The sequence below is a fragment of the Lepidochelys kempii genome, chromosome 11, assembly GCF_965140265.1.
Source record: "Lepidochelys kempii isolate rLepKem1 chromosome 11, rLepKem1.hap2, whole genome shotgun sequence".
Lineage (NCBI taxonomy): Eukaryota > Metazoa > Chordata > Testudines > Cheloniidae > Lepidochelys > Lepidochelys kempii.
Genome location: NC_133266.1, coordinates 36,534,385 through 36,558,054, shown reverse-complemented (window position 1 = coordinate 36,558,054; position 23,670 = coordinate 36,534,385). Strand labels below are relative to the sequence as shown.

Sequence of the window (23,670 nt, the reverse complement as noted above, 5' to 3'; positions counted from 1 at the left end):
TATGAGGAAACAAAGAAGTCTAGTTTTAAGAAGGGTGAGGGAAGTAGGGTGCAGGGAAGAGTAAAAACTGGCAAAAATAGTGGTAAGTAATTGTCTCTTGTCCTTTCTCCCTTCCTTATTAAACAATAAAGATATCCAGAACTGCATGAGAATATTGTAAGCAGCAGATAATATACATTACATGACTGCTTGTAAAGAAAAATCCCCATTGTTTGAGAAAATCAGACCCACATCAGAATGGGTTACAGAAGAGTAAGGACTGGCCCAGATAGCAACATTACAAATGCCCACAGCCATTGCTTCACCCCTTTGTGCCCAAAAGGTGGCTAAACTTCTTGTTCAGTGTGCCTTGACCCTGAAAGAGGTTGGGCATTTTACTCATTCATTTGTGTGGAAGTGCTTGAATTTGATAGCCTGCCTAATATTGACAGGATTAGTGCCTTATCTATGATACTCTGGGACCTGAAACTAAAACCTCATGAGCTTAATAGTTAATTAGACCCTGTTACTTGATGCCTTTAATGCATGTCAGTATTTAACTCTGCAGAGAGCCAATGGAAAAGTAGCTGATGGTAATATATCTCCTTTGATCTCCTAGTGAGGATGTATTTATAACATGGCTTCACAATAAAATATAAGATTATAACAGACACTTATTTTCCTTGTAATCCCTTTTCTCTTTTGAATGTGAATAAAGTTTTGAAAGATTATTCATGTAAATATGGTTATAACCAGTTTTGATTTAATTTCCTTACTTTGGAGGTCAAGATATTTTTATGACAGAAGAACAGAAGAAATACTACAATGCAATGAAAAAGCTAGGATCCAAGAAACCACAAAAACCTATACCTAGGCCAGGGGTAAGAATGACTTAATCTGTCCAGACTAAAAGGTCAATTTAAAAGAAAAGAAGAAATATTAGCTTGTAAGCAGTTTAGAGTTCACACTTGTATAAAGACTAGATATTTGATTTATAAAAAGCTCATGTACAAGTTATCATGAAGGTAACCAAAAGTGGAAAATTTAAACACATTAAGGAAAGAAAGTACCTTTTCCCTCTGCTACCATATTTTTTCTCTTTTTATAAATGTAAAGAGGACAAGATCCAGGAATCTGAACTCTATTGTATGCCCCTTTCCTGTGAATAATAATAATAAATCATTGCCATACTGTCTGCTTTCATTGTAGCAGTTCTAAGAAGCGAAATATGTTGGTTTATTCAGCAGTAAAGAACATGTATATATTAAGTCTGGGATTTTCAGAAAAGTGTGAGGGATTTATTAAAATTCACATTGGAGTTGGTTGTCTAAGTCTTTTAGGATCCTTTGAAAATCCTATTATATTTTAACATTATAGGTGGAGCTTGTGGAAACACATATAGTTAAAGTTACCTAACACTTCCCATTGTAATTCCCTAATTTCCATTGCTTATAACTTTGCCAAACTTCTATTGTTTGGGTTACAATTTCTCATGTTTGCTCCTTACCTTGGGCTGAATTTTTCTGGAAAGTGTCATCAAAAATGGCCCATGCAATTTCCAAAATTTGGGGAGGGGAAGGGGGGACAAGAAGTTTTACCAACATTAAATAATTTGTCCAATAATTTTTTGGACAAATAATATTAGAAAGAATGCTAAGGTTGCAAAGTCAACCACTCAAAAATTAAGAAATGCCAGAATCAAAACTGCCAGAATCATGCAACCTTAATTCCCCTCCCTTTGTGCACATGCGTTAGGTACAGTCTTTAATTACATGATCACAATCTATTATTTCTACACGGCCCCTGCCTCATTCAGTGCACAGAATGGCCAGTGAATGAGAGAGAGGGTTGCAGAAAGTAAAAGGGTGTTTAAGGTAGTAAATTGGGACCCAGTAGAGCTGAACGCTTTTCCAGCCCTGCTTCAAACTTGCTGTGTGATGCTGGGCAAGACTATCACAACATGTACATGCAAGAGAGCTGAATTAAGCTCTAATATTTGTATTATTAATTTGACAAGGCTGCCCTTTTACTGAAGTTCTATACACTGTGTTAAGAGATTTTCTTACCTTCTTCCAGTATAATATGGAATAGAAAATAATTGTAAGGTGTGAATTGAATGGTTATCTTTTTTCCCCCTCCAGAACAAATTCCAAGGCATGGTATTTGATTTTGTGACAAAACAAGTATTTGATATTGGCATCATGATTCTTATCTGCCTTAACATGGTCACCATGATGGTAGAAACAGATGATCAGAGTGATGAGATGCAAACTATTTTACAGCGGATTAACCTGGTGTTTATTGTCCTGTTCACTGGAGAATGTGTTCTGAAACTGATTTCACTCCGTTATTACTACTTCACCATAGGCTGGAACATTTTTGATTTTGTGGTTGTCATTCTCTCCATAGTAGGTAAGAATTATTTGTTAAATTAAAAAGAAGCTAAAATGAGTGGAAGATGAAAATTTACTGAAGGTGCTTCATGTTTGGCTTTTGCTATTACAGTGCTTATAATTAAGTTGTTTAGCTTTTCATTTCCCTTAACTTTATCGAGAGTAATCACCAAAATTCTTATATTCAGTCATCACCATAGTATCTGACTATATTAGGAATAATTTGTATGAGAGAATTGATAAGAACTTCTCTTGCCATTCTCAGTGTCAGAAATTACACAATATCCACTCTTGAACTATCAGATATTTTACATAGGATATATTAAAAATTAAATTAGAACCTATACAGTACATCAGGGATCGGCAACCTTTGGCACGCAGCCCATAAGGGAAAGCTGCTGGGGGGCTGGGACGGTTTGCTTACTGGCAGCGTCTACAGGTTCGGCTGATCGCAGCTCCCACTGGCCGCGGTTCGCCATCCCAGGCCAATGGGGCTGTGGAAAGCAGCAAGGGCCGAGGGATGTGCTGGCCGCCGCTTCCCGCAGCCCCCATTGGCCTGGGATGGTGAACTATGGCCAGTGGGAGCTGCGATCAGCCAAACCTGTGAACGCTGCAGGTAAACAAAAGGCCCAGTCCGCCAGCGGCTTTCCCTGATGGGCCGCATGCCAAAGGTTGCTGATCCCTGCATTACATTTACTTGACATATGAAACGTTAGTAATCATATAAAACATGACTATATGATTTGGAAGTCTTTGCAATTCTCCATCATTCTGATACTGTAGTACAGAAAGATTAAATTGCTGTAAAATATTTTCCCCTTACTTACTAGCTGTTTTGTTTTTACAGGTATGTTTCTAGCAAAGGTCATCGAAAAATATTTTGTGTCCCCCACCTTGTTCAGAGTTATCCGACTTGCCAGAATAGGTCGAATCCTGCGTCTCATTAAGGGAGCTAAAGGGATTCGCACTCTGCTTTTTGCTTTGATGATGTCTCTTCCTGCTTTGTTTAACATTGGTCTCCTGCTTTTCCTGGTCATGTTTATCTATGCTATATTTGGAATGTCCAACTTTGCCTACGTTAAGAGGGAAGCTGGGATTGATGACATGTTCAACTTTGAAACTTTTGGCAACAGCATGATCTGCCTATTTCAAATTACCACATCTGCTGGTTGGGATGGCTTGTTAGCACCAATTCTTAACAGTGGAGAACCAGACTGTGATCCTAATAAACCTCACCCAGGAAGCTCTGTTAAAGGAGACTGTGGTAACCCTTCAGTTGGGATTTTCTTTTTTGTCAGCTATATTATCATCTCATTTCTAGTTGTAGTAAACATGTATATTGCTGTTATTTTGGAGAACTTCAGTGTTGCTACAGAAGAAAGTGCAGAGCCCTTGAGTGAGGACGACTTTGAGATGTTCTATGAGGTTTGGGAAAAATATGATCCAGATGCAACCCAGTTCATGGAATTTGAGAAACTGTCTGATTTTGCAGCCGCACTTGATCCTCCTCTTCATTTAGCAAAACCAAACAAAGTTCAGCTTATTGCAATGGATCTGCCCATGGTGAGTGGTGACAGAATTCACTGCCTTGACATCTTGTTTGCTTTTACAAAGCGTGTTTTGGGGGAAAGTGGAGAGATGGATGCACTTCGAATACAAATGGAAGACCGGTTTATGGCATCCAATCCTTCAAAAGCCTCCTATGAACCAATTACAACCACATTAAAACGAAAACAAGAGGAGGCATCTGCTGTCATTATTCAGCGTGCTTTCAGACGTTACCTTTTAAAACGAACAGTAAAACAGGCTTCATTTGCATACAACAAAAATAAAATCCAAGGAGGGGTTGGTCAATGTATCAAAGATGAAATTCTTATTGACAAGTTAAATGAAAATTCATTTACAGAGAAAACAGACATGACCACCTCAACAGCAGTTTGTCCACCTTCCTATGATTGTGTAACAAAGCTAGTAAAAGAAAAACATGAAAAGGAAGACAAAGATGTTAGAAAGAAGGAAAAATAAAATGCAAGCAAACAATTCTGTTTGTGTGAAAAGTTGTTTACAGCCTGTGAAGGTGATGTGTTTGTGTCCACAGGACTCCTGTAGGAGGTCTATGCCAAACAGACAGTTTTTACAAATATACTGTATACATAAGGTCAGTGCCTATAACAAGACAGTGACCCCTTGTCAGTAAACTGTGACTATAATATGGGGAAACAACATTGACTGGAGGTTACTATTTTCACTACCAGCTGACACTGCTGAAGAGGAGAGAAAAAATGGCTACTCAGACTGTAGGGACCAGTTAAAGGGGTGCAAACCAATAAATTTGTGTGTGTTTAGCATAAAACAATACAGTAACTGTATCCACTGTTTGCATTTCAACTGCCACATTTGTCATATTTTTACAAAATCTGTGTTGGTGGATTCATCTTTTTTTTTAAATCATGTTTATTATATGTAACTATTTTTGTAAATGGGGTTTGTGTTGGGGAAGGGGTTAAGTATTATTTTACAGGTATGAGGACCAGGTGTTCTATAATATGACTCTAATATACACACAGAAATTATTTGCATGAAGGCATGCTGCACTTATAGATCATGCATGAAAAAACATTAAGTCACAGAGAACAGATTTTTAACTACTCTGTGTTTCTGGGAGGAAGTAATAAATTCTGAGGTGCTTAATTAATGTATTCATGTTGTGTCACATCAGACAAGTCTTTATATGCCTGTAAAGTTCTCTATAATCCACAAGAACAGAACAGATGCTTTATTTTTACACAGACCATTAATCTCAGCAAGTGCAAACTTCATTGTAAGGTCTGGAGTCCAAGGTTTTATGTCTTTATCAAATGGTTTTCTGTATAAAAATATTAAAAGAATCTGCCCTAGAAAACACAATTGACCAAAAAGAACCCTTTATAAAATTGTTCTGCTTTATCCTGCAGTATTGTTTGGCCATCTTCAGCTCTCAGTAAGGTTGACATTGTATATGTTAATGAAAAGCCCTCTGTTCTGTAAATAGTAATTTTACCCTGTGGTGCATGTTTGAGCAACCAAATAATGACATGAGCACATTTATTGCATCAAATATGTACCACAATAAGTGTAGTGTGCAAGCTTTCTACAGGTAAAAGTATGTATTCTCTACCATTATAGATAGTTTGGATGCTATCAATGCATGTTTATACTGCCTATGCAGCTGTTCTTTCAACAGTCCAGAATTCTTAGTTATAGGAAGCCATACATCAGAGGTAAAGAGAAACAAATTGTTCAACAAGACCTCATTTCTTCACATCATTAAGCAATAGTTTGCACCTAATTTAAGAGCTTTTTTGTTTTAAATTTTTAAATCTTAAGTGACAACATATGGTGTATAGCAAAACTGTACAGACGTGTTGCAAACTGCTAAACCTGTTGAAAATAATGTGGTTAGAATTTTATAAGCAAATATAAATATTGTAAAAAAACCATTTTATTTTATTTTTCAGCATTATGTACATAAAATAAGAAATGAATTTTATCTTCAGGTTGATGTCACAGCCATTTTTATTACTTTCTGACCACAGCACTTTTTCATGGAAGAACTTCAGAAAATAAGAAATGAAGACAAGAATGGGTAGTTGTAGGTGCTTTTTTACTATATTTGAAAACATTTCCATTTGAAATAATTTGATAATTTCTGCAAAATAAGTGCACAATTTGCTTGATTGCAAGAGGCTATATTTTTTGCTTTGGAAAAGGATGCAAAGTTTTGTTTGAATTTCTAGCAGTGCCTGCATCAGAATTTTAAAATATCCTTTTTCGTTCACAGAATCCTTTATCTTTTCCAGGGTTTATTTGCATTTATTCTTTTTGATTCATGCTGCATTAGAACTACTATTAATATAATCTGGGTCCACAATATTTTTTCACAGAAACAAAGTAGCAAAATTGTATAATCAAACACATCAGGACATTTTATGTTTCTTACACAAGAAAATTACATATAGACTTCTTTTATTAAAACTATTGACTTATACTGTATTAGTGAACTGCATGCAGGAAGATGCTATTACCCTAACTGATGCTAAACAACATTATTAATGCGCCAAAATAATAAAGATTACATTTTTTATTGTATTTCCTTGTCTGTTTTTATTAACTAAAATTAATATAAGATCAATGTTATTATGCTATAGTGCATAAGAATCTGATCCTGCATACCATTACAACCAGGTATTGTGCTTACTATCAGTCAAAAATCTATTGCTGTCACTGGGCTGTGCCCCTTAAGTAGTACTGCCACTGATAATGTTCACAATCTTTTAATAAAATAGAGTAACAAAAATACAAAAGGGATATAATATTTGGTGGGAGGAAACAGCTCTAATGTGAATAGGAATGTGATTAAGATTATAATGACAAAGTTATTTTTACATAATATTCCACCTCTTTTATAACTTAGCAGCTATTTTTTTTTCCTTTCAAAGGGCCTGTTCCTGGCACCCTTACTCAAGCTGAGTAGCTCCAGAAATCAATGGGGTTACTTACATATGGACAAAACATTCTCCCACTGCTGTGGGTATCTGCCTGGGTGGGAGAGCAGCCTCCCTGGGGTTGCCACATCCCCATCCTGTGCATGCTGGTGGAGAATGGGCTCAGCCTTGGCTTGATCTCACAAATGCATCAGCAAGCCCAACTGTACCACTACCATGTACCAGGTATAGACCTGTCTTAGTGTACTTCACTATCGGCCTGAACAAGAAGAGATCAATTGCATTTAATAATATGCTGGCAAAGAAGATTCTTATAGCACTCCACATGAGAGCCCTCGGGGCAGAAGTGTGATTGCCCAACAATAACCTCTGGGGTATCTTGGCAAGAAAGGAGTGATGCCCCTGAAGTGTAACCTAATCCACTATTTCTATGGATGTTGCAGCCACCTTTCACGAGCCACAGTATTGAAGACACCTGATAGATCTGATCATCTTCGCAAGGTCACCTGATCTTCATCTTTCACCAGAAGATCATCCACCAGCTTGACAAGGGCAGTCCCTATGCCAAATGCAGGTCAGAATTCCTATTGATGAGGGTCAAGAAAGCTGGAAGCATCCGGCTACTCTGAGTTTTCTCACCATAACGTTCCATAATCCTGACCAAAAGTGGAAAATTAGCTACTGATTGATAGTTGCATAGACTATCACCATCAAGAGAAGCATTTATGAGCAAAAGCCAAGGACATGCTTCCTTTAAACTAAAGTAAAAGCAATTGAGAGCTAGCCATCCCTAAAGGGGATAATGACAATATCCACCAGTAAAGGACCTAGTACTTCCTTTCTAGCCTTTATCCAAGGGGAATGACAAAGATCCAATGCACAGATTGTGTCAAGTTTTTCTTCTAAAACAGCCAGAACCTTCGTAAATGATACCATCTGGAACTAAAGCAGAGATTACCTAGCATTTATTCATTCCACATAGTGCCCTGCCTCCAGGGCCAGCTCATTTCTAATCTGATTAATTGTATCTTATTTTAAAGTATAACACAACCCAATGGCTGGAAGTTGAAGCTGGGCAAAGTGAAACTGGAAATAACGTTCACGTTTTTGACAGTGAGGATAATTAACCATTGAACAATTTACTAAGGGTCGTGGTGGATTCTCCATCACTGACAGTTTTTGAAATCAAGATTGGATGTTTTTCTAAAAGCATGCTCTAGGAATTATTTTGGGTAAGTTCTACAGTCTGTGGTATACAGGAGGTCAGACTAGATGATCACAATGGTCCCTTATGGCCTTGGAATCTATTACTTTGTGAATCAGAAATTTCCTCACAACATAATCATCAACTAAATGGAGATTGTCTCAATTAGCTAGGCTGTTCACCATCCAGAACAAATCTGTTGCTTGACATTCTGGAGATACCACAGTCCCAGAGCATAAGAATTCAAAAATATCTTTATAATTCATAGTTTTTAAGATCAGATGGGACCATTATGATAATCTAGTCTGACTTCCTGCAGTTACCTAATAATTCCTGCTATCATGGCCATAACTTCTTATTTAGCTACAATATATATTTTTAAAAAGACATCCATTCTTGATTTTAAAAATTCAGTGGAGAAACAGATTGTTCCAATGGTTAATAAATGTCACTATTAAAAATTTGTGCACTATTTTTAGTTTGAATTTGATGCAATCAGCCTCTTCAAAAACTTCAGCCACCTGTGCTGTATTTAGTCTCCCAATTTCTTCATCTGTCACAGGTCACCTGTAAACCACAGTGACCTATGGGGACAAAACTGGGGAGAAAGAGGTCTAGAAACCACTCTCTCAATAGTTGATGACAAAAGATGATAAAATCATACTACACCTATTATTTTCCCTCAGATCCCTCTGGAAACATTCCAATTGTATTAACCTCTGGGGTCAGATCATCAAAATGGATTTCTCACCCCAGGGGTAGAGATGATCCAGATTGTAGCCAACCATGCAACTTGAATATGCAACCCCCTGGAATAATAATTCCTATTTGTGGTCATGAAATTCTGACCCAACACAGAAAATTTATCATTTACATAAGTGGTTCCAAACATTTTCCATTTGCAATCCAAAAACCACCTGTTGTCTCTTACCATTTACTCACCCATCCTACAATCCTCTCCTCTGGGACTGGGTGAGATGCAGGAAGAAACCAAAGGGTTGTGAGTTAGGTGAACTGCAGCAAAAAAAACATTGTCTGATTTTGTGTATTTGGGCTTGTGAATGCTGGTAGGATTTTTCCTGGTGTGCTTGGCTTCTTTGTGTAGCTTTCAGAGATGCTAGGTACTGGTTGTGGGGCTAGCAGACTTGCTGTATGAAGGAGCCTCCCAACTCACTGAGTGGAAAGCTGAGCAGGAAGTGTTGAGACACTTCCTCTGGATTGGGTGGGAAGCTGACTTCAAGTGAACATGGGATTTTGCTGCTTTTTATTCCATCGGAGTATGACTCAGTGATCAACTCCTTGTGACCAGCTTGCTAGTCATACCAGGTAGTTGGGAAGTCCTGATCTATGTGGATTTTAGCCACTGAACATTATCACGCTCAGTGCCCCAGAATACAGCACTGATGAACTTCATGAGATCACCCATCAACATCACAATACAATGGCGCAGTCTCCAATCCAGCACTTGTTCAATCCTAACTTCATCCTGGGACTCACATACTAGTGGTCTCACAATATTTGGGGCAGGAGACCTGAGCATATTTCAGTTTACAAAGAAGACTGGCAACAATTCTGGATATCTGACGTGCCCCTCCTCTGAAGCAAAATCAGACCAAATCAGCCAGAGGGGCAGTTCACTTCTGCCAACTTTGGAAGATGTGTCTTTCATAACCTCTAGGTATATTTATGCAAAACCACTTAAATTAACTCGTAACTAATCTGGCAAGTGTCAGCTAGCAAGACCTCAGAAAACCTAACACAAATCCCCAAAGCCTTGGTCTGAGCACCTCCTCAGACAAAAACCTGTGAAAATACAAGATCATTGCAGTGTGAACTGAAGGTCATTAAGCTCAGGATTTGTCAGACCCACGAGATGGAGAAAGTTTCAGAGAAAAGGACCTTTCACTAAAAATGTCTGCTCCCCCATTGCATAAATGTGAGGGCACCAGAGCTGATCCCAGTTGAGCTAAACTGACCACTTGAGGCAAAGCTAGTGCAGAATATGAAATACAGGTGTAATAAGTTCCACTGGAGACATGCCAAACAAACAGGAATATTAGAAAGAGTTTGAGTTTGTTGGGCTCTAAAAATTTCACATTTTCTCTAAATTTACTCAGACGTCCATTAATTTATCTGATAATGGAATGGAAAAATCAGAAAAGTGGCAGTGAGCAATTTTGTTTTGCTTTGCTGAAACAGTCCTTTATCAAAAGTCTTTATTCCAGAAAGAGCTACATAATTCACCTGTATTACTTCAAATGGATAGCCTAAGGCTACAGTTCCAATTAGATAGTCAAGCAATCCTCTGAAGCAAAACCAGCTAGAGGCTGGTATTTGGTATTTTAGCACCAGTTGGTATACATGAACCTGTCCTGCTTAAGAAATGTGTGATCATTCTGTCATATCTTTTAGTTGGAAATCAACTTCTACCCTCCATCTCCTTGACAAACGGGGACCCGCTCTCTGCCTGAGGCCCCCACTAGGACAAATCAACATGCCTGGCTTGCGCCCTACTGGGATCTCTTCCCACTGCCTGCCCTTGGCACCAGGACCCCAGGGCTCAATGTTCTGCACTGGCCGCTTCGTTCTCCAGGCCGAGTTCCGCCTGCCCACCGGTCCCCTGGACCCCTCTGAGGAGCGGTGGGCACAGGCTGGGGCTCTCTCTGCTCAGCGTCCCCCTCTGGATCCCCCATTGTAACTGTCTCCCCTCCCGTGCCGTGCCCCTCCTGCCTCCCCGTTTGCCCCCCTCACCTAGAACAATCACCCTCCGCCTTTCTCTAGCTTCGCTCCTCCGCCCCTACTCAACTGCCCAACCAACGGACGTCATTTTCCGGACTCCGCCCCTCTTCAACTATCCAATCGAGGCGGCTTTTTTCCCCTGGCTCCGCCCCTCCTCGTTGCGAAACAACCAATACAAATATGCTCCCGCCCCGTGCCCGAAACGCTGCTCCACGTCGCTCCGGCTACCGCTGTGGTAGTTGCGGGTTGCGGTCGGTGGCTATGGAGTCGTTGGCGCAGCGGGTCAGTAATGGCGGCCTTAGTGCTGCCGTCGCCCCCTCCCTCCCTTGCGCGCTCGGCCGCGGCGGCCCCCCCCCCCAGTGGGCTCCCGGCTGCTTGCCCGCCCCCACACCGCGGCGGCCGCCTCGCTCTCTCCGCGGCCAACGGCCCTGCTCCCAGCGCCCGGGCCGGGGCCTTCCTAGGAGGGTGGGCTGCTGGGGATAAGCGCTGCTCGGCGGGAGGGGGCTCGGCTGTGCGCCGCCGGGAAGGCGCAGGGGCGCTACGGAGCCGGCACGGTTGCGGCAGCAGCTACAGCGTTTGGTGTAGGCGGGGGCAGGTGGGAGCCGGCCGGGGGGCCGCGGGCAAGTGGCTGAAGGCGGTGGCCGCTCTCCGTTCTGGACCGGTTCCTTGTGTGCCACAGTGACGCTTCCCTTTCAGGCTCTGGTCAGCTACTATTGCCAGGAAGGGTACTTCCATCACGTCCAGGTGGCCGCTAATGATGGTCTTAAGAAGTTTGGCAACGACCCCGTGTTCCTGTTCTACCGCGCCTATGGCATGATGATGGAAGGTGACTGACTGCTTGTCGCTGGGTCTGTGGTGAAAGTTGAACGAGAAGCCGTCAGCTTCAAATCCAGGCCGCTTCACTAACCCTTCCCCTGAGACCTGCCACCAGCACTTGCGGTTTTACAACACTCTATTAAACCTTTTTTTAAAAAGCGTTATTATTAATGACTTGAATGTTAGAAGCGCCTGGAGAGACCCCGGTTGAAATCAGGGTTCCTGTGGGCTGCGAATGTAACCGATAGTCATTGCTCCCAAGAGTGGGCGTGCTAAATAGATAAGACCAACAAAGGGTGGGAGGTGAAACAGGTATACAAAAGTAACTTGTTTTAAAGCTTTCTTGTTGGAGCTTGTTTTCTTTATTTAGCTAATCAGTCCAAATTGTGATAAATTAGAATAATTTTTATGTACTTTGAGTTGTGTTTTATAGGGCTTTGTTTAGACTTACTATTACTAGACCTACTTATTGAGTAGGTTTTGGAAAATGGAACTTAAAAAAAAAAAAACCAAAACAGTTGGAAGCACTCTCCTGTTGCAGATATAGGAAATGCCTGGAAAAGGAAACCAGTGCCCAAAGTGCAGTTAAAAGCACAATATAAAATGAATAGAGCAGGGGTGGGCAAAGTTTTTGGCCCAAGGGCCACACCTGGTTGGAGAAATTGTATTCATGACCGTGAATGGAGGGCTGGGGTAGGGTTGCGGGAAGGGGTGTGGTGTGTAGGAGGGGGTGGGGTGTGCAGGAAGGGGCTCAAGGCAGGGAATTGGAGTGTGGGGTGCAGGAGGGGTGGGGGCTCTGGCCTGGCACTGCTTACCTTGCGCGGCTCTGGGGTGGCAGCAGTGCTAAGGAAGACTCCCTGCCTGCCCTGACCCCGCGCCGCTCCCAGAAGTGGCCAGCATGTCCAGTAGTGGCTCCTGTGGGTGGGTGGGGTGGGACAGGAGGCTCTGCTGTGTGCTGTCCTTGCCTGTGGGTACCACCCCAGAAGCTCCCTTTGGCCGTGGTTTCCCGTTCCTGCCCAATGGGAGCTGCGGGTGGTGGTGCCTGAAGGCAAGGGCAGTGCACAGAGCCCTCTGCCGCACCCTGGTGCTGCAGGGGTGTGGTGCTGGCTGCTTCTGGGAGTGGCACGGGGCCAGAGCAGGTAGGGAGCCTGCCTTAGCCTTGCTGCACCACGGTGCTGGCAATCCTGCAGGTCGGATTGAAAGCCCTGACGGGCCGGATCCAGCCCTTGGGGTGTAGTTTGCCCTCCCCTGGAATAGAGGGTGGTTTTCACCTTTGGTGACTGGTGGAAATAAAACAAGACCACTTCCAGGTTCTCTCAGTATTAGCATGCTTTTCTTTCTCCTGTTACTGTATGGCAGATACTGGCCTACACTACACTAGTGTAGTGGCCTACATTAGGATATTAGATCAGTATAGCTACATCGGTTGGTGGTATGAAAAATCTACAACCCTGAGTGATGCAGTTAAACCAATCTAACCCCCAGTGTAGACAGGATAGAGAATTCTCCTGTCAACCTAGCTACTGCCTCTTGAGGAGGTGGAGTACCTATGCCAAGGGAAGAACCTCTCCTGTCATATAGGTAATGTCTTCACTGAAGTGCTACAGCAGAGCAGCTGTCTTGTTGCAGCATTTTAAGTGTAGACAAGCCCTTACACAAACAAGTGAAAATGATTGTGAATAGAGAGGTTAGCTATACACAAAATAAACAAATTGAAAAAACAATTTCTTCAATTATTCAGCTAATTATGTCAATAGTAGGGCTGTCGATTAATCACAGTTAACTCATGTGATTAACTCAAAATTAATTGCACTGTTAAACAATAGAATAGGATTTGAAATGTATTCAATATTTTTGGATGTCTTTCTACATTTTCAAATATATCTATTTCAATTACAACACAGAATACAAAGTGTACAGTGCTCACTTTATATTATTTATTACAAATATTCACATTGTAAAAATGAAAGACACAAGAAATAGTATTTTTCAGTTCATCTCATACAAGTACTGTGGTGCAATCTATTTGTTATGAAAGTGCAACTTACAAATGTAGGGATTTTTGTTACATAACTGCACTCAAAAACAAAACAGTATAAAACTGGAGAGCCGACAAGTCCACTCACTCCTACTTCTTGTTCAGCCAAACGTAAGAGAAACATTGAAGGGACATATGAATCTTTAAGGCATCTGCCATGTAAATATCTTGTGATGCTGGCTACAACAGTGCCATGCAAACACCTGTTCTCACTTTCAGATGACATAAACAAGAAGCAGACAGCATTATGTTCTGCAAATGTAAACAAACTTGTTTGTCTGAGCGATTGGTTGAACAAGAAGTAGGACTGAATGGACTTGTAGGCCTTAAAGTTTTACATTGTTTTATCTTTAAATTCTACATTTGTAAGGTCAACTTTCATGACAAAGAGATTGCATTACAGTACTTGTTTTAGGTGAATTGAAAAATACTATTTCTTTTGTTTTTTTTTACAATCCAAATATTTGTAATAAAAAAAAAAAATAAAGTGAGCACTGTACACTTTGTATTCTGAGTTGTAATTGAAATCAGTAGTAAACATCCAAAAATATTTAAATGGTATTGTATTATTGTTTAACAGTGCGATTAGTCATGATTACTATTTTTTAATCGCTTGACAGCCCTAATAGTGAATATACTGGACAGTGTTAATATATAAAATGTTAATCTTAATGGTGGCAGGTAAAACACTTTCAGGGAAGCATGGTGGGTTTTTTTGTTTTTTTTAAAGATAATTGTATCCCTTTATCTCTTCTTGTATTCTTTAGGTCATGTTCAGGAAGCTATTCGGGAACTTGAGTCTATTAAAAACAAACAGGAGGTGTCCCTTTGCACAATGATGGCACTGATCTATGCCCATAAAAAGAGCTCTAATCCAGGTATCCCAACAGAAAATACTGTTGTCTTTCTGTGTTTTACATAGTCTTATAATATTTGCAGTTAATAAAACTGCTGGCAATCTAACCTGCAAAATATAGTCGAATCTCAATTAAACCAAAATGCATGCTTTAGCCCTACACATAACTCTAAATTTAATATTATAACTAGATGAAGTTTGACAAAACTATATACAACAATCTCCATTACATAACAAATAAGGGTGTATTTGCAGACAAAATATTGAAAAGTTACAGAGCTATGTTTCTTGACATATTAAAAATCTCTCTTCTCCGTAAGCAATGGCCATCTGCTGTAGACCTCCACTCTCCTGGCTGCCTCTGTCTGTTTTTGATCTCCTGATCTTCTTTACTGTTGCCAGCCTCTAATTCTTCTACATCCAAAAGGCCAGTCAAAAAATATTTTTCCTTATCAGAGATATGCATTTCTTATTTCCCTGTGTAGCCTCGCTTACCTTATAGTTTCTACTGCCAACTTCAATTCCATTTAGGAACACTTCATTGTCCCTGCCCTATCCATTGGACTGTGAACTGAGATGAGATGACCTGACCAATGAGTATTTGTGTACATGAAGTATGAAGGATAGAGTGCCATTGAAGTAATGGGACTGAAAACTCCTTATTACTTGATACTCCTATTCAGGTTCTCCCACCTTATTAAAAAACTTATTTCTGGAGTTTATGCTACATGAAAACAATCCTGCTATGCTTTTCATTTTCCGAGAGGGTATAGTGTCTTGAAAAACTTGAAAGTTTAAAAGCAGTGGTGACTTGGAAAATCTAGGAGAGAATCTGCAGGGTTTTGGACAGAGCAGGTACTAGGAAGACTAACAACAACAAAAAAAGTTGTAATATGATACTCAAAATCAGGTCTTGAAAAATTCATTCGCCATGTCACCTGACAAGCTTTGTATTCTATATGGGTTTTTATACAACACTCATCACCAGAGTGTCTGAGCTCATTCTAGTAGTGCATTAAGCAATGTGGGGGTCTACGCATTTGTCTCATCATCTTCTCAAAGGGAGAAACATATGTAGTGATGTGTCTTGTTTTGATAGGGTATTTTTATTTATTAAATAAAATCTATTGCAATGTGTTTTTCTTGGAGAAGGCAAGGTCAAAAATATTGCACTGGAAAGTGGTGAGGTTTGTGATTATCCTGGGGGACTTCATTCCACAGTCTCTGACCATCCCCAAAGAAAGTTTTTTTTATCTCCTGCATAGATTTTACTCTTTCATTGTTGAGAATTCCATTGTGCCAGAGGAGAGACGTTGCTGAGCACGGTCTTTGTTCCAGAGTTTTAGGTGGTCTTTTAGGTATCCTGGGCCCAGGCAAGGTTGCATGTGGAAGGTAAGGACTGAGACTTTGAACTTTATTTGAAATTCTGTGGGAAGCCAGTGTGGAGGAGAGGTGTAGTGTGTTCATGGTAGCCTTTGTTGCTTAGGAGATGCACTACAGCATTCTGAAATACTTGGAATTTTTTGGGTTCTGAAGGTTTTATGCCCAGCTAGTTTGTATGTTGCCTTGCTATAGTCCAGGCAAGAGCTGACAAAGGCATGAATAACTGAGGCTATGTTTTTGTTGACCAGGATAGGGTGAAGTCTACTAGCCTGTTGGAGATAGTAGAAAACATTACTCACAGTCATTGTGATGTGAGCTAAACACCAGCGAGGAATTCAAGAGTATTCCTAGACTATGGACTGATTTGACCAGTGGTGGGTGTGAACTGTCAGCTAAGGATACCGCACTGTGGCTGCAAATTGTTCAGAATGCTTTCCCCTGTCACCTGTTTTCGTCAGCTTCAGCCAGCTGTTCTTTATCCAGGAGCTGATCTCGTCCAAGCTCTATACCATCTTGGTGCTAGCAGTGTGTTAGTATTGGGTGCAGGACTGCTGACCCCAAATGTCTACTCAGCTTTGTTTAGCATCATAACGTGAGCCCTGCAAGCCTGGGCTTTGAGACTCACTTGTGTGGGATCCTGCTTGCTTTGTAGACATACCCTAAGTGATTTACCACCCTGTATGGCTCCTTGGGGCAGGATTTGTCCACCTCAATGGAGGCCAATAGGAAGGTTCTCTTTGACTGTAATGCAGCCTTATCATAGGCTTTGAGGAATTGGCCATGTTTCATCCTGCTTGAATTGGCTGTTGTCATCTGCCATTGGTCTTTGAGTTTCTACCACTCTCTTCATCTGGTGCAGGGCGTTAGAAAGCCGTGGGCATTGGGGAGTAGGGCCCATGTGTGAGCACGAAATGCTTTTCACCGGAGCATTGTCTCTACCCTAGTCTTTTGTATCTAATGTAGCACCTCTACCCTAGTCTTTTGTATCTACCTCTGGAAAACCTGTTTAGAGCTCCAGCTAGTGGGGGAATACCAGAGTGTTTGGCAATGTGCTTTGCCTTGGGGATGCCACATTTATGCGGCATCTGCTCTTATTGTACAATGACCTTGATAAGGTATGATCAAAATTTTAAAAAAGAATTCCTACTGTTACTATTTTCAGATCGAGACGCTATTTTGGAACTGGATGCTAAAATGAAGGAACAACGTAAGACTGCAGGACATCAGGCCTTGTACTTTGCAGGGTTGTTTTTGTGGCATCTTGGTCGTCAGGACAAAGCCCGTGAATACGTTGATAGAATGATCAAAGTTTCTAATGGTAATAAAGAGGTAACTAGTCTTCTATATATGAAATATAAGTATAGCTGTCTGTTTATAAAACTAGATGTACTAGCTCTCTTCTACATTGTCATCCTTTAATGTAACTGCTGTATGCTATAATATTTCATTTAATGCTTCAAAAGCATTTTTGGGTGGCTGGTACTACTCACAATTTGTGAATAGTAAGTTGTTAAATCTCTTTGATCCAGTAACTGAAAAGCAAGGTCTGCTGTGGCCAACAGAAGTATTTAATTAAGTAAATACGTTTATCTTCAGGCAAAATAAATCTAAATGGCTGTGTATAATTGAGGCTTCTGGTTCTTGATTTAAATGTTTACTGGAAAATGCCACCTGCCTTCCATTAATGTTGGGACTTTCCAGAAAATATTTATTCAAGCTGAGAACATTTTTTTCAATTTATGTAGTTTGATAGTCAGCAAAATATAATTGCTAGTAAGAAATTGAGCTATGGTATGGAGTAACTCTATGACTTAGAGTTAGATATGACTCTAACTACAGAGGGTGATATATTTATTTAAAAAAAAGAAAAGCAAGCTCAAAACCTCTAGAGCAGGGGTCGGCAACCTTTTAGAAGTGGTGAGCCGAGTCTTCATTTATTCACTTAAATTTAAGGTTTTGCGTGCCAATAATACATTTTAAAGTTTTTTAGAAGGTCTCTCTCTAGAAGTCTATATATTATATAACTAAACTATTGTCATTTGTAAACAGGGTTTTCAAAATGTTTAAGAAGCTTCATTTAAAATTAAATTAAAATGCTGATCTTACACTGCCCGCCGGCTCAGCCCGCTGCCGGCCTGGAGTTCCGTTCACCTAGGCTGGCAGTGGGCTGAGCAGGGCCTGTGGCTGGGACCCCGGGCTGGCAGCCAGAACCCCAGGTTGGCAGTGGGCTGAGCGGCTCAGCCTGCTGCCAGTCTGGGGGTCCATCCACCAGCTCCTGCCAGCCAGGGTCCCGGCTGCCAGCCCCGCTCAATCCTGCTGCCGGTCTGGGGTCCCGGCCCTGTCCACATAGAGTAGGTACCTACCTTCTCCCTGGTTCTAGCCATTCTCTTCCTCTCTCTGCACTGAGAACAGGGCTGGGGGTGAAGGAGCAGGCTGGGGGTTGGGGTGCAGGGTCTGGCCAGGAGCTAGAGTGAGGGAGGGGGGCTCAGGGTTGGGGCAGGAGGTTTGGGTGTGGAGAGCTTACCTGGGCAGCTCCCATTTGGTGCGAGGGGTGCAGGTGGGAATGTGGGGGTGTGTGTGTGTGCAGGAGCTCCCGTTTGGTGCTCAGGGTGGGGATGGGGATGTGGGGGGTGCAGGAGTCAGGGCAGGGGGCTGGGGGTGTGGTCGTGGGGGTGCTCCCACCCCCCTGCTCTGACTGCACGGCAGGGGGCTAGAGGGGATATGCCGATTCCACCCCCTTCTGCAAGGTCCCTAGAGCAGAAGCGCGAGTGCGCTGCAGCTCTGCTTTTCTCTCTACCCCTCCGTAGTAAGGGGATTAGCCGCAGGGGGGGAGAGAAAGAGGGGCTGGAACCCAGCACGCTGTGGGAAGAGGCGGGGGGAGGGGGAAGCTTGCCTGCCCTGCAAGGAGAGAGCGGGGGTGGAGAAGAGTGGGCTGAGCCGGGCAGGATTTTTAATGGCACGTTGCTGTCTGCTGTCCCCGGCAGACAGCAGCGTGCCATTAAAAATTGGCTCGTATGCCGTTTTTGGCATGCGTGCCATAGGTTCCCAACGCCTGCTCTAGAGCAACTGGGCTTTCAAAACTAAATATGAATATGGAGAAAAGTATTACATAGTTTTTGCTAATACTGAAAACTATTGGTCCTAAATATAATATAGAATTAGTTTATAGTCTCCTTCAGTAATGTACAAAGGAACATCACTTGGATTTGCTAACAATTTTCAGGGATGGCTGAGCTTAGAGTCCTTCATCTGGAACTTTGTTGTGATACATTCCTTGTGACAGTGTCTTCCTCTTAACTCTCAGTGAATTTTTCTTGTTTTTAATCAGATCTCTTTAAAAACAGAAATTGCAGTGTTGGTTTAAAAAAAAGAAGAAAAAGAGGTACAATGTATTGCTTTTGTACATATCAGCTTCAAATATAAGTACATTCAATATATCATTAATGTGCACCTATAAGGAGTTGTTTGTTTTAATATAATAGTGGGAACAATTTTACATTACAATTAAAGTTGTTCTGTTGTGGTGAAATATTTCTTCAACTTGATAAGAATGTGCTTTATGTGAGAGTGTAAGATTGAGATCTCTAGCCACGCTTTTTAAGTGTTTGGCTTGTGTAGATCGTGATGCGTAATGGAAGTTGGTTGCAAACATAACTACAGAGAAGCTGCTGTTTCTCCATATCTGAACTTGTATCTTTCCTCAGAAGATCTCAAAGTGCTTTATAGTGGTAGGCAAATAGTGCTATACCCATTTTTTCAGATTGGAAATATGAGACAAGAATACAAGATTACATAAAGCCATTAACAGTAGGGGCAATAGAATCTGCATTTCTTGACTCCTAGTTGTCGCCTGCTCTAACCATTGCCTTTTTGTTATAGTCCATTTGAATGCTATAGTGGATTTAAGAGAGATGTTATAGACTACTGTTTATGTTTATCCTTGTTTGTTAGTATGAAATACCATATTACAATATACTTATTACCTTAAACCATGAACTCAAGCTGAATTTTGCTTTAAGGGATTGATTTTGAAAGCTTGGCTTGATCTCACCTGTGGAAAAGAAGCTTATATTAAAAAAGCTGTAAAATACTTTGATGAAGGAATGCAAGATGGGAATGACCCTTTTGCCCTGCTGGGTAAGGTGAGTTCACTTTATTATTTTAGCACTTCCACAGTGTATTTCAAAATATTTTCTGAAACAGGTTATCCATAGCACCTCAGTGAAGTTAGTAACTATTGTAAGGAAACTAGAAAGAACCGCTATGTGATTTGCCCAAGATCACAGAGGGAGTCATTGGGATTAGAAATCAGGAGTTGCTGTTTTGGTCGTTTGTTCAAATAACTAGTCTGTGCTGTTCCATGTTCTGGGGTGATAATGAGTCAGCTGTTTTATGTTACAACAAAAATACCTTGTATACTTTTCTAAGATTGTGTAATATAAGAACAATTCTCATATAGGGCATGTTTAATATAATTAACAGAAGATATGAAAATAAACTTCATGTTACTAGTGATTTTTATAATGGGTGCTAACATTTCTGTAGCTCTTACTGTAGACAGCCCACTTAATATATATTTATCAAACTAAACCCTACCTAGACATGTCATACGACAAAGCTACATCAGTGGCAGTGTTAGGCACCTGCAAACCATGCAGTCACAAGGGGCCACCAAGACTGGGGGGGGCAAACCAGATCTGGCCCGCAAGAGCCTTCCATTTTGCCCACCCATTGTCAGCTGCTCCATCCTGCCTCCCCTCCCACCCCCGGGGGTGTGGGGTGGGCGGGGAGGCGTCCATTGTACAGCTTTGCTTGCTCGCTCTGGCTGGGCCCTGACAGCTTTGTTCCCGTGTTGACCCAACAGTGAGTCCTTTGGCCAGCCTGGAGAATGCTCTGCAGCTGGGGGGAGGGTGGGGGAGACGGAGGGTAGGGAAAAGGGCCCACTTGGTAGCCAGGGAGTGCAAGGGCTGGAGCTGCCAGGAGCCCAGGACCAGCTAAAGCTGGATAGTGGGGCTGCCTGGACAGTGAAGCTCCCAGCTCAGAGCAGGAGGTGGGCACAGTCAGTGGGGGAAAGGGACAGGCGTTGTGGGAGTCACCCGCTGCTTCCCTAGGCCTGTCCCAGTTCCCTTACTGCCTCAGTCCAGGTAAGGGCTCTGGAATTGAGCTTTGCCAGAGGCCCCCACAGGACAAACACTGCAAGTGAACTACATACAGTTCTTTTAAGGGTATCAGAGATTCATTAAAATATCTGCTCTGGCTATAGATGGGCACAAGGGGGCACAATTGGGTTATGATGAGTTATTAATTTAGCTACTGTATGTATTGGATTCTTAATTGTGGATTTGTTTAATCTTAACATTCCTGTACTATAATTCTTGTCCTTTTGATTTCCCTTTTATTTTTTCCCTGTCGATTTTGAAGTCTGCAAACTTTAGTTTAACTATATCAAAGACTAAACTTCAGTTAGTGAATTAGTATCCACTCATGCACATTTATGTGTATTTCAGTACTTGAGCGTGTTTAGAATGTAACCTTCTTACTCCCAAATTAAAACTTAATATGCTTTTCTGTCCATTAGATACCATCCTAAAATGTATGCTGTGGTCTAAATATGATCACTGTGAATGTATACTGAGACCAAGTATTTTAATACAAGCACACTCAAGGTGTCTTAGGCTATTACATTTATTTAGTAAACTAACTTTTGCACTCTGAGGAAATCACTTAAACTAAAAGCAAATTTGATATCCTTCTGTACTTCTAAGGGAATTCTGTACCCAAAAAATAAGTTCTGCGCACAATGTTTTAAAGTTCTGCAAATTTTATTTGACAGTAAATAAATGTGGAAGCTCTAGCATAACAGTGGGGCGCACAGGCCACTGGTTGCATGGAGGCAGGAGATCACCCTGCAGCTTGTGCACTCTCCCTCCCACCCGACAACCTGGTTCTTGGACTCCGTGGTGAGGCCGCACCTGACACAGTGCAAGGGTCGGGCTTGCCTCAGAAACACCGAGGGGCCCTGCCCCTCTGTGCCAGACTTACTGAGATAGCGAGCGAGAGGGACAGAGTCTCACATGCATGCCAAGCCCTGGCCCCCAATCCAGATCTGGGGCAAGCAGGATCCAAGTGTGGAGGGGTTTAGTGTGTGTGTGGGCGAGGATCCAGACGTGGGGTGAGAATGTTCCACACAGAGCCATCTGGGTGCAGGTAGCTCAATGAGGGAGTTTGGGTGTGGGTGAGACCTAGATGCACAGGGAGTCATTGGGAGGGTTCCAGGTGTGGGGGAAATGAGGCTCTGTGGGAGGGTTATGGGTGCAGGGGTATGTGTCTGGGTGCAGGGGGACAGAAGTCATTTTTCTGCGGGGAAGCAAAGAAATCTGAGGTGGACATGAATTCTGTGTCTACATAGTGGTACACAATTCCCCCAGGAGTACATTCTAGTTTAAGTAGGTATTTGTCCACATTACACAATCATCTTACAACTTGGCAAAGTTCAGCACAATTAAAAAGATACAACTTGTTTCTGTCTAAAACTTTTTGTACCAATTATAGTTGCAAGTAATGTCAAGGTTACTAGAATTGAACTGTTGGTAGGAAAATCCCATAAATAGGCTGTTTTTCAATTAGTCTGCTTCCTGTATATGACAGCACTTTGTATAGAATCAAAGGAGTACTTGTGGCACCTTAGAGACCACTGAATGCATCCAATGAAGTGAGCTCTAGCTCACGAAAGCTTATGCTCAAATAAATTTGTTAGTCTCTAAGGTGCCACAAGTACTCCTTTTCTTTTTGCGAATACAGACTAACACGGCTGCTACTCTGAAACCTTGTATAGAATCAGTTTCACTCTTCCCTTCTCAACAATTTGGCTTCAATGGGGCAGCAATTGGGCACAACAATCTAACAGTGTGTTGTTTAGTTTCTGCCTTGTTGAAAAAGCCCTTATAAAAGCAGAAAAATATCCAACTTTTTTTAATGAAGGAATTTTAAAAAATATTCAGAATATACTATTAGAGTGCTCTATCAAAAACTAGATTTCTTTTTATAATAGTTTCTAAAACCCTAAAGTTGACAGTGCCCCTTGAAATCTTTGCTAATAAGTGGTCCAAGATTATTGTGCATTGGCAAGTTTGCACAACACCTGACCGTACTGCTGTATGTCTAACTTCAACTTTTAATCCTTGACTTTCATGTGCACTAAACTAAACAAAGTAGCCGAAAGAAAAACATCTAAAAATGTTTGTGAAATAATTTAAATTTTGATGCATATAAACATCCTTAACACACACACTCAATCAAATAATACTTGTATGAATGGAGATCTTAAACCTACATGACATGGTAAGATGTCCATATCTCTTCACAGATAATTGAGGGATATACAAAATCTCCTAAGCATTATGATATGCATGGTCACATGCATAAAAACAATATTCATGTTGCTTTAATACAAGAAATTACGATCTGCATTGTACTTCGGTTGTTCATTTTGTTTAGGTAACTGGTAGTATAATTTTTGTCTTGGCCACTTTTTTTTTCCCTTTGCAATGTACAAATAGTCATCTGGCCATTATGAAGAATCTATTAATTTTGAAGATTGTTTTCCCTTTTTGCAAAAGAACTCACAGTAGGGAATATGAAGCAAGATTGCTTAATGGTAATCTACAAATAAATAAAAAGAATGTTAAACCTCAGAAAATTATGCACAATATTGTGCATATATGTTAATGGTAATGTTAAAGGTATGCGCGCAGGGAGTAGGTTGAGATTTACCCTAT

General features: G+C 41.3%; 2 protein-coding genes across 18 annotated transcripts in view; both read left to right on the top strand.

Annotated features, from left to right (window-relative positions):
* LOC140895606 (sodium channel protein type 1 subunit alpha) overlaps nt 1-6,500 on the top strand; it is a 181,912-nt gene extending 175,412 nt beyond the window's left edge. For all 8 annotated transcript variants that reach the window (XM_073305722.1, XM_073305718.1, XM_073305720.1 and 5 more), the window contains 3 exons: nt 756-860; nt 2,121-2,391; nt 3,220-6,500. In XM_073305722.1, coding sequence (XP_073161823.1) covers nt 756-860; nt 2,121-2,391; nt 3,220-4,397 — 1,554 coding nt within the window. In that variant the 3' untranslated portion in view covers nt 4,398-6,500. The remainder of the gene's footprint in view (nt 1-755; nt 861-2,120; nt 2,392-3,219) is intronic.
* Nucleotides 6,501-11,003: 4,503 nt separating this feature from the next.
* The window catches only part of TTC21B (tetratricopeptide repeat domain 21B), a 103,259-nt gene continuing 90,592 nt past the window's right edge, over nt 11,004-23,670 (top strand). For 6 of the 10 annotated variants that reach the window (XM_073305712.1, XM_073305709.1, XM_073305706.1 and 3 more), the window contains exons 1-5: nt 11,004-11,081; nt 11,496-11,625; nt 14,421-14,531; nt 17,055-17,221; nt 19,912-20,034. In XM_073305712.1, coding sequence (XP_073161813.1) covers nt 11,061-11,081; nt 11,496-11,625; nt 14,421-14,531; nt 17,055-17,221; nt 19,912-20,034 — 552 coding nt within the window. In that variant the 5' untranslated portion in view covers nt 11,004-11,060. Of the gene's footprint in view, nt 11,082-11,495; nt 11,626-14,420; nt 14,532-15,774; nt 15,902-17,054; nt 17,222-19,911; nt 20,035-23,670 lie in introns of those variants that run through there. The other 4 variants (XM_073305708.1, XM_073305715.1, XM_073305710.1 and 1 more) reach the window with 3 other exon arrangements.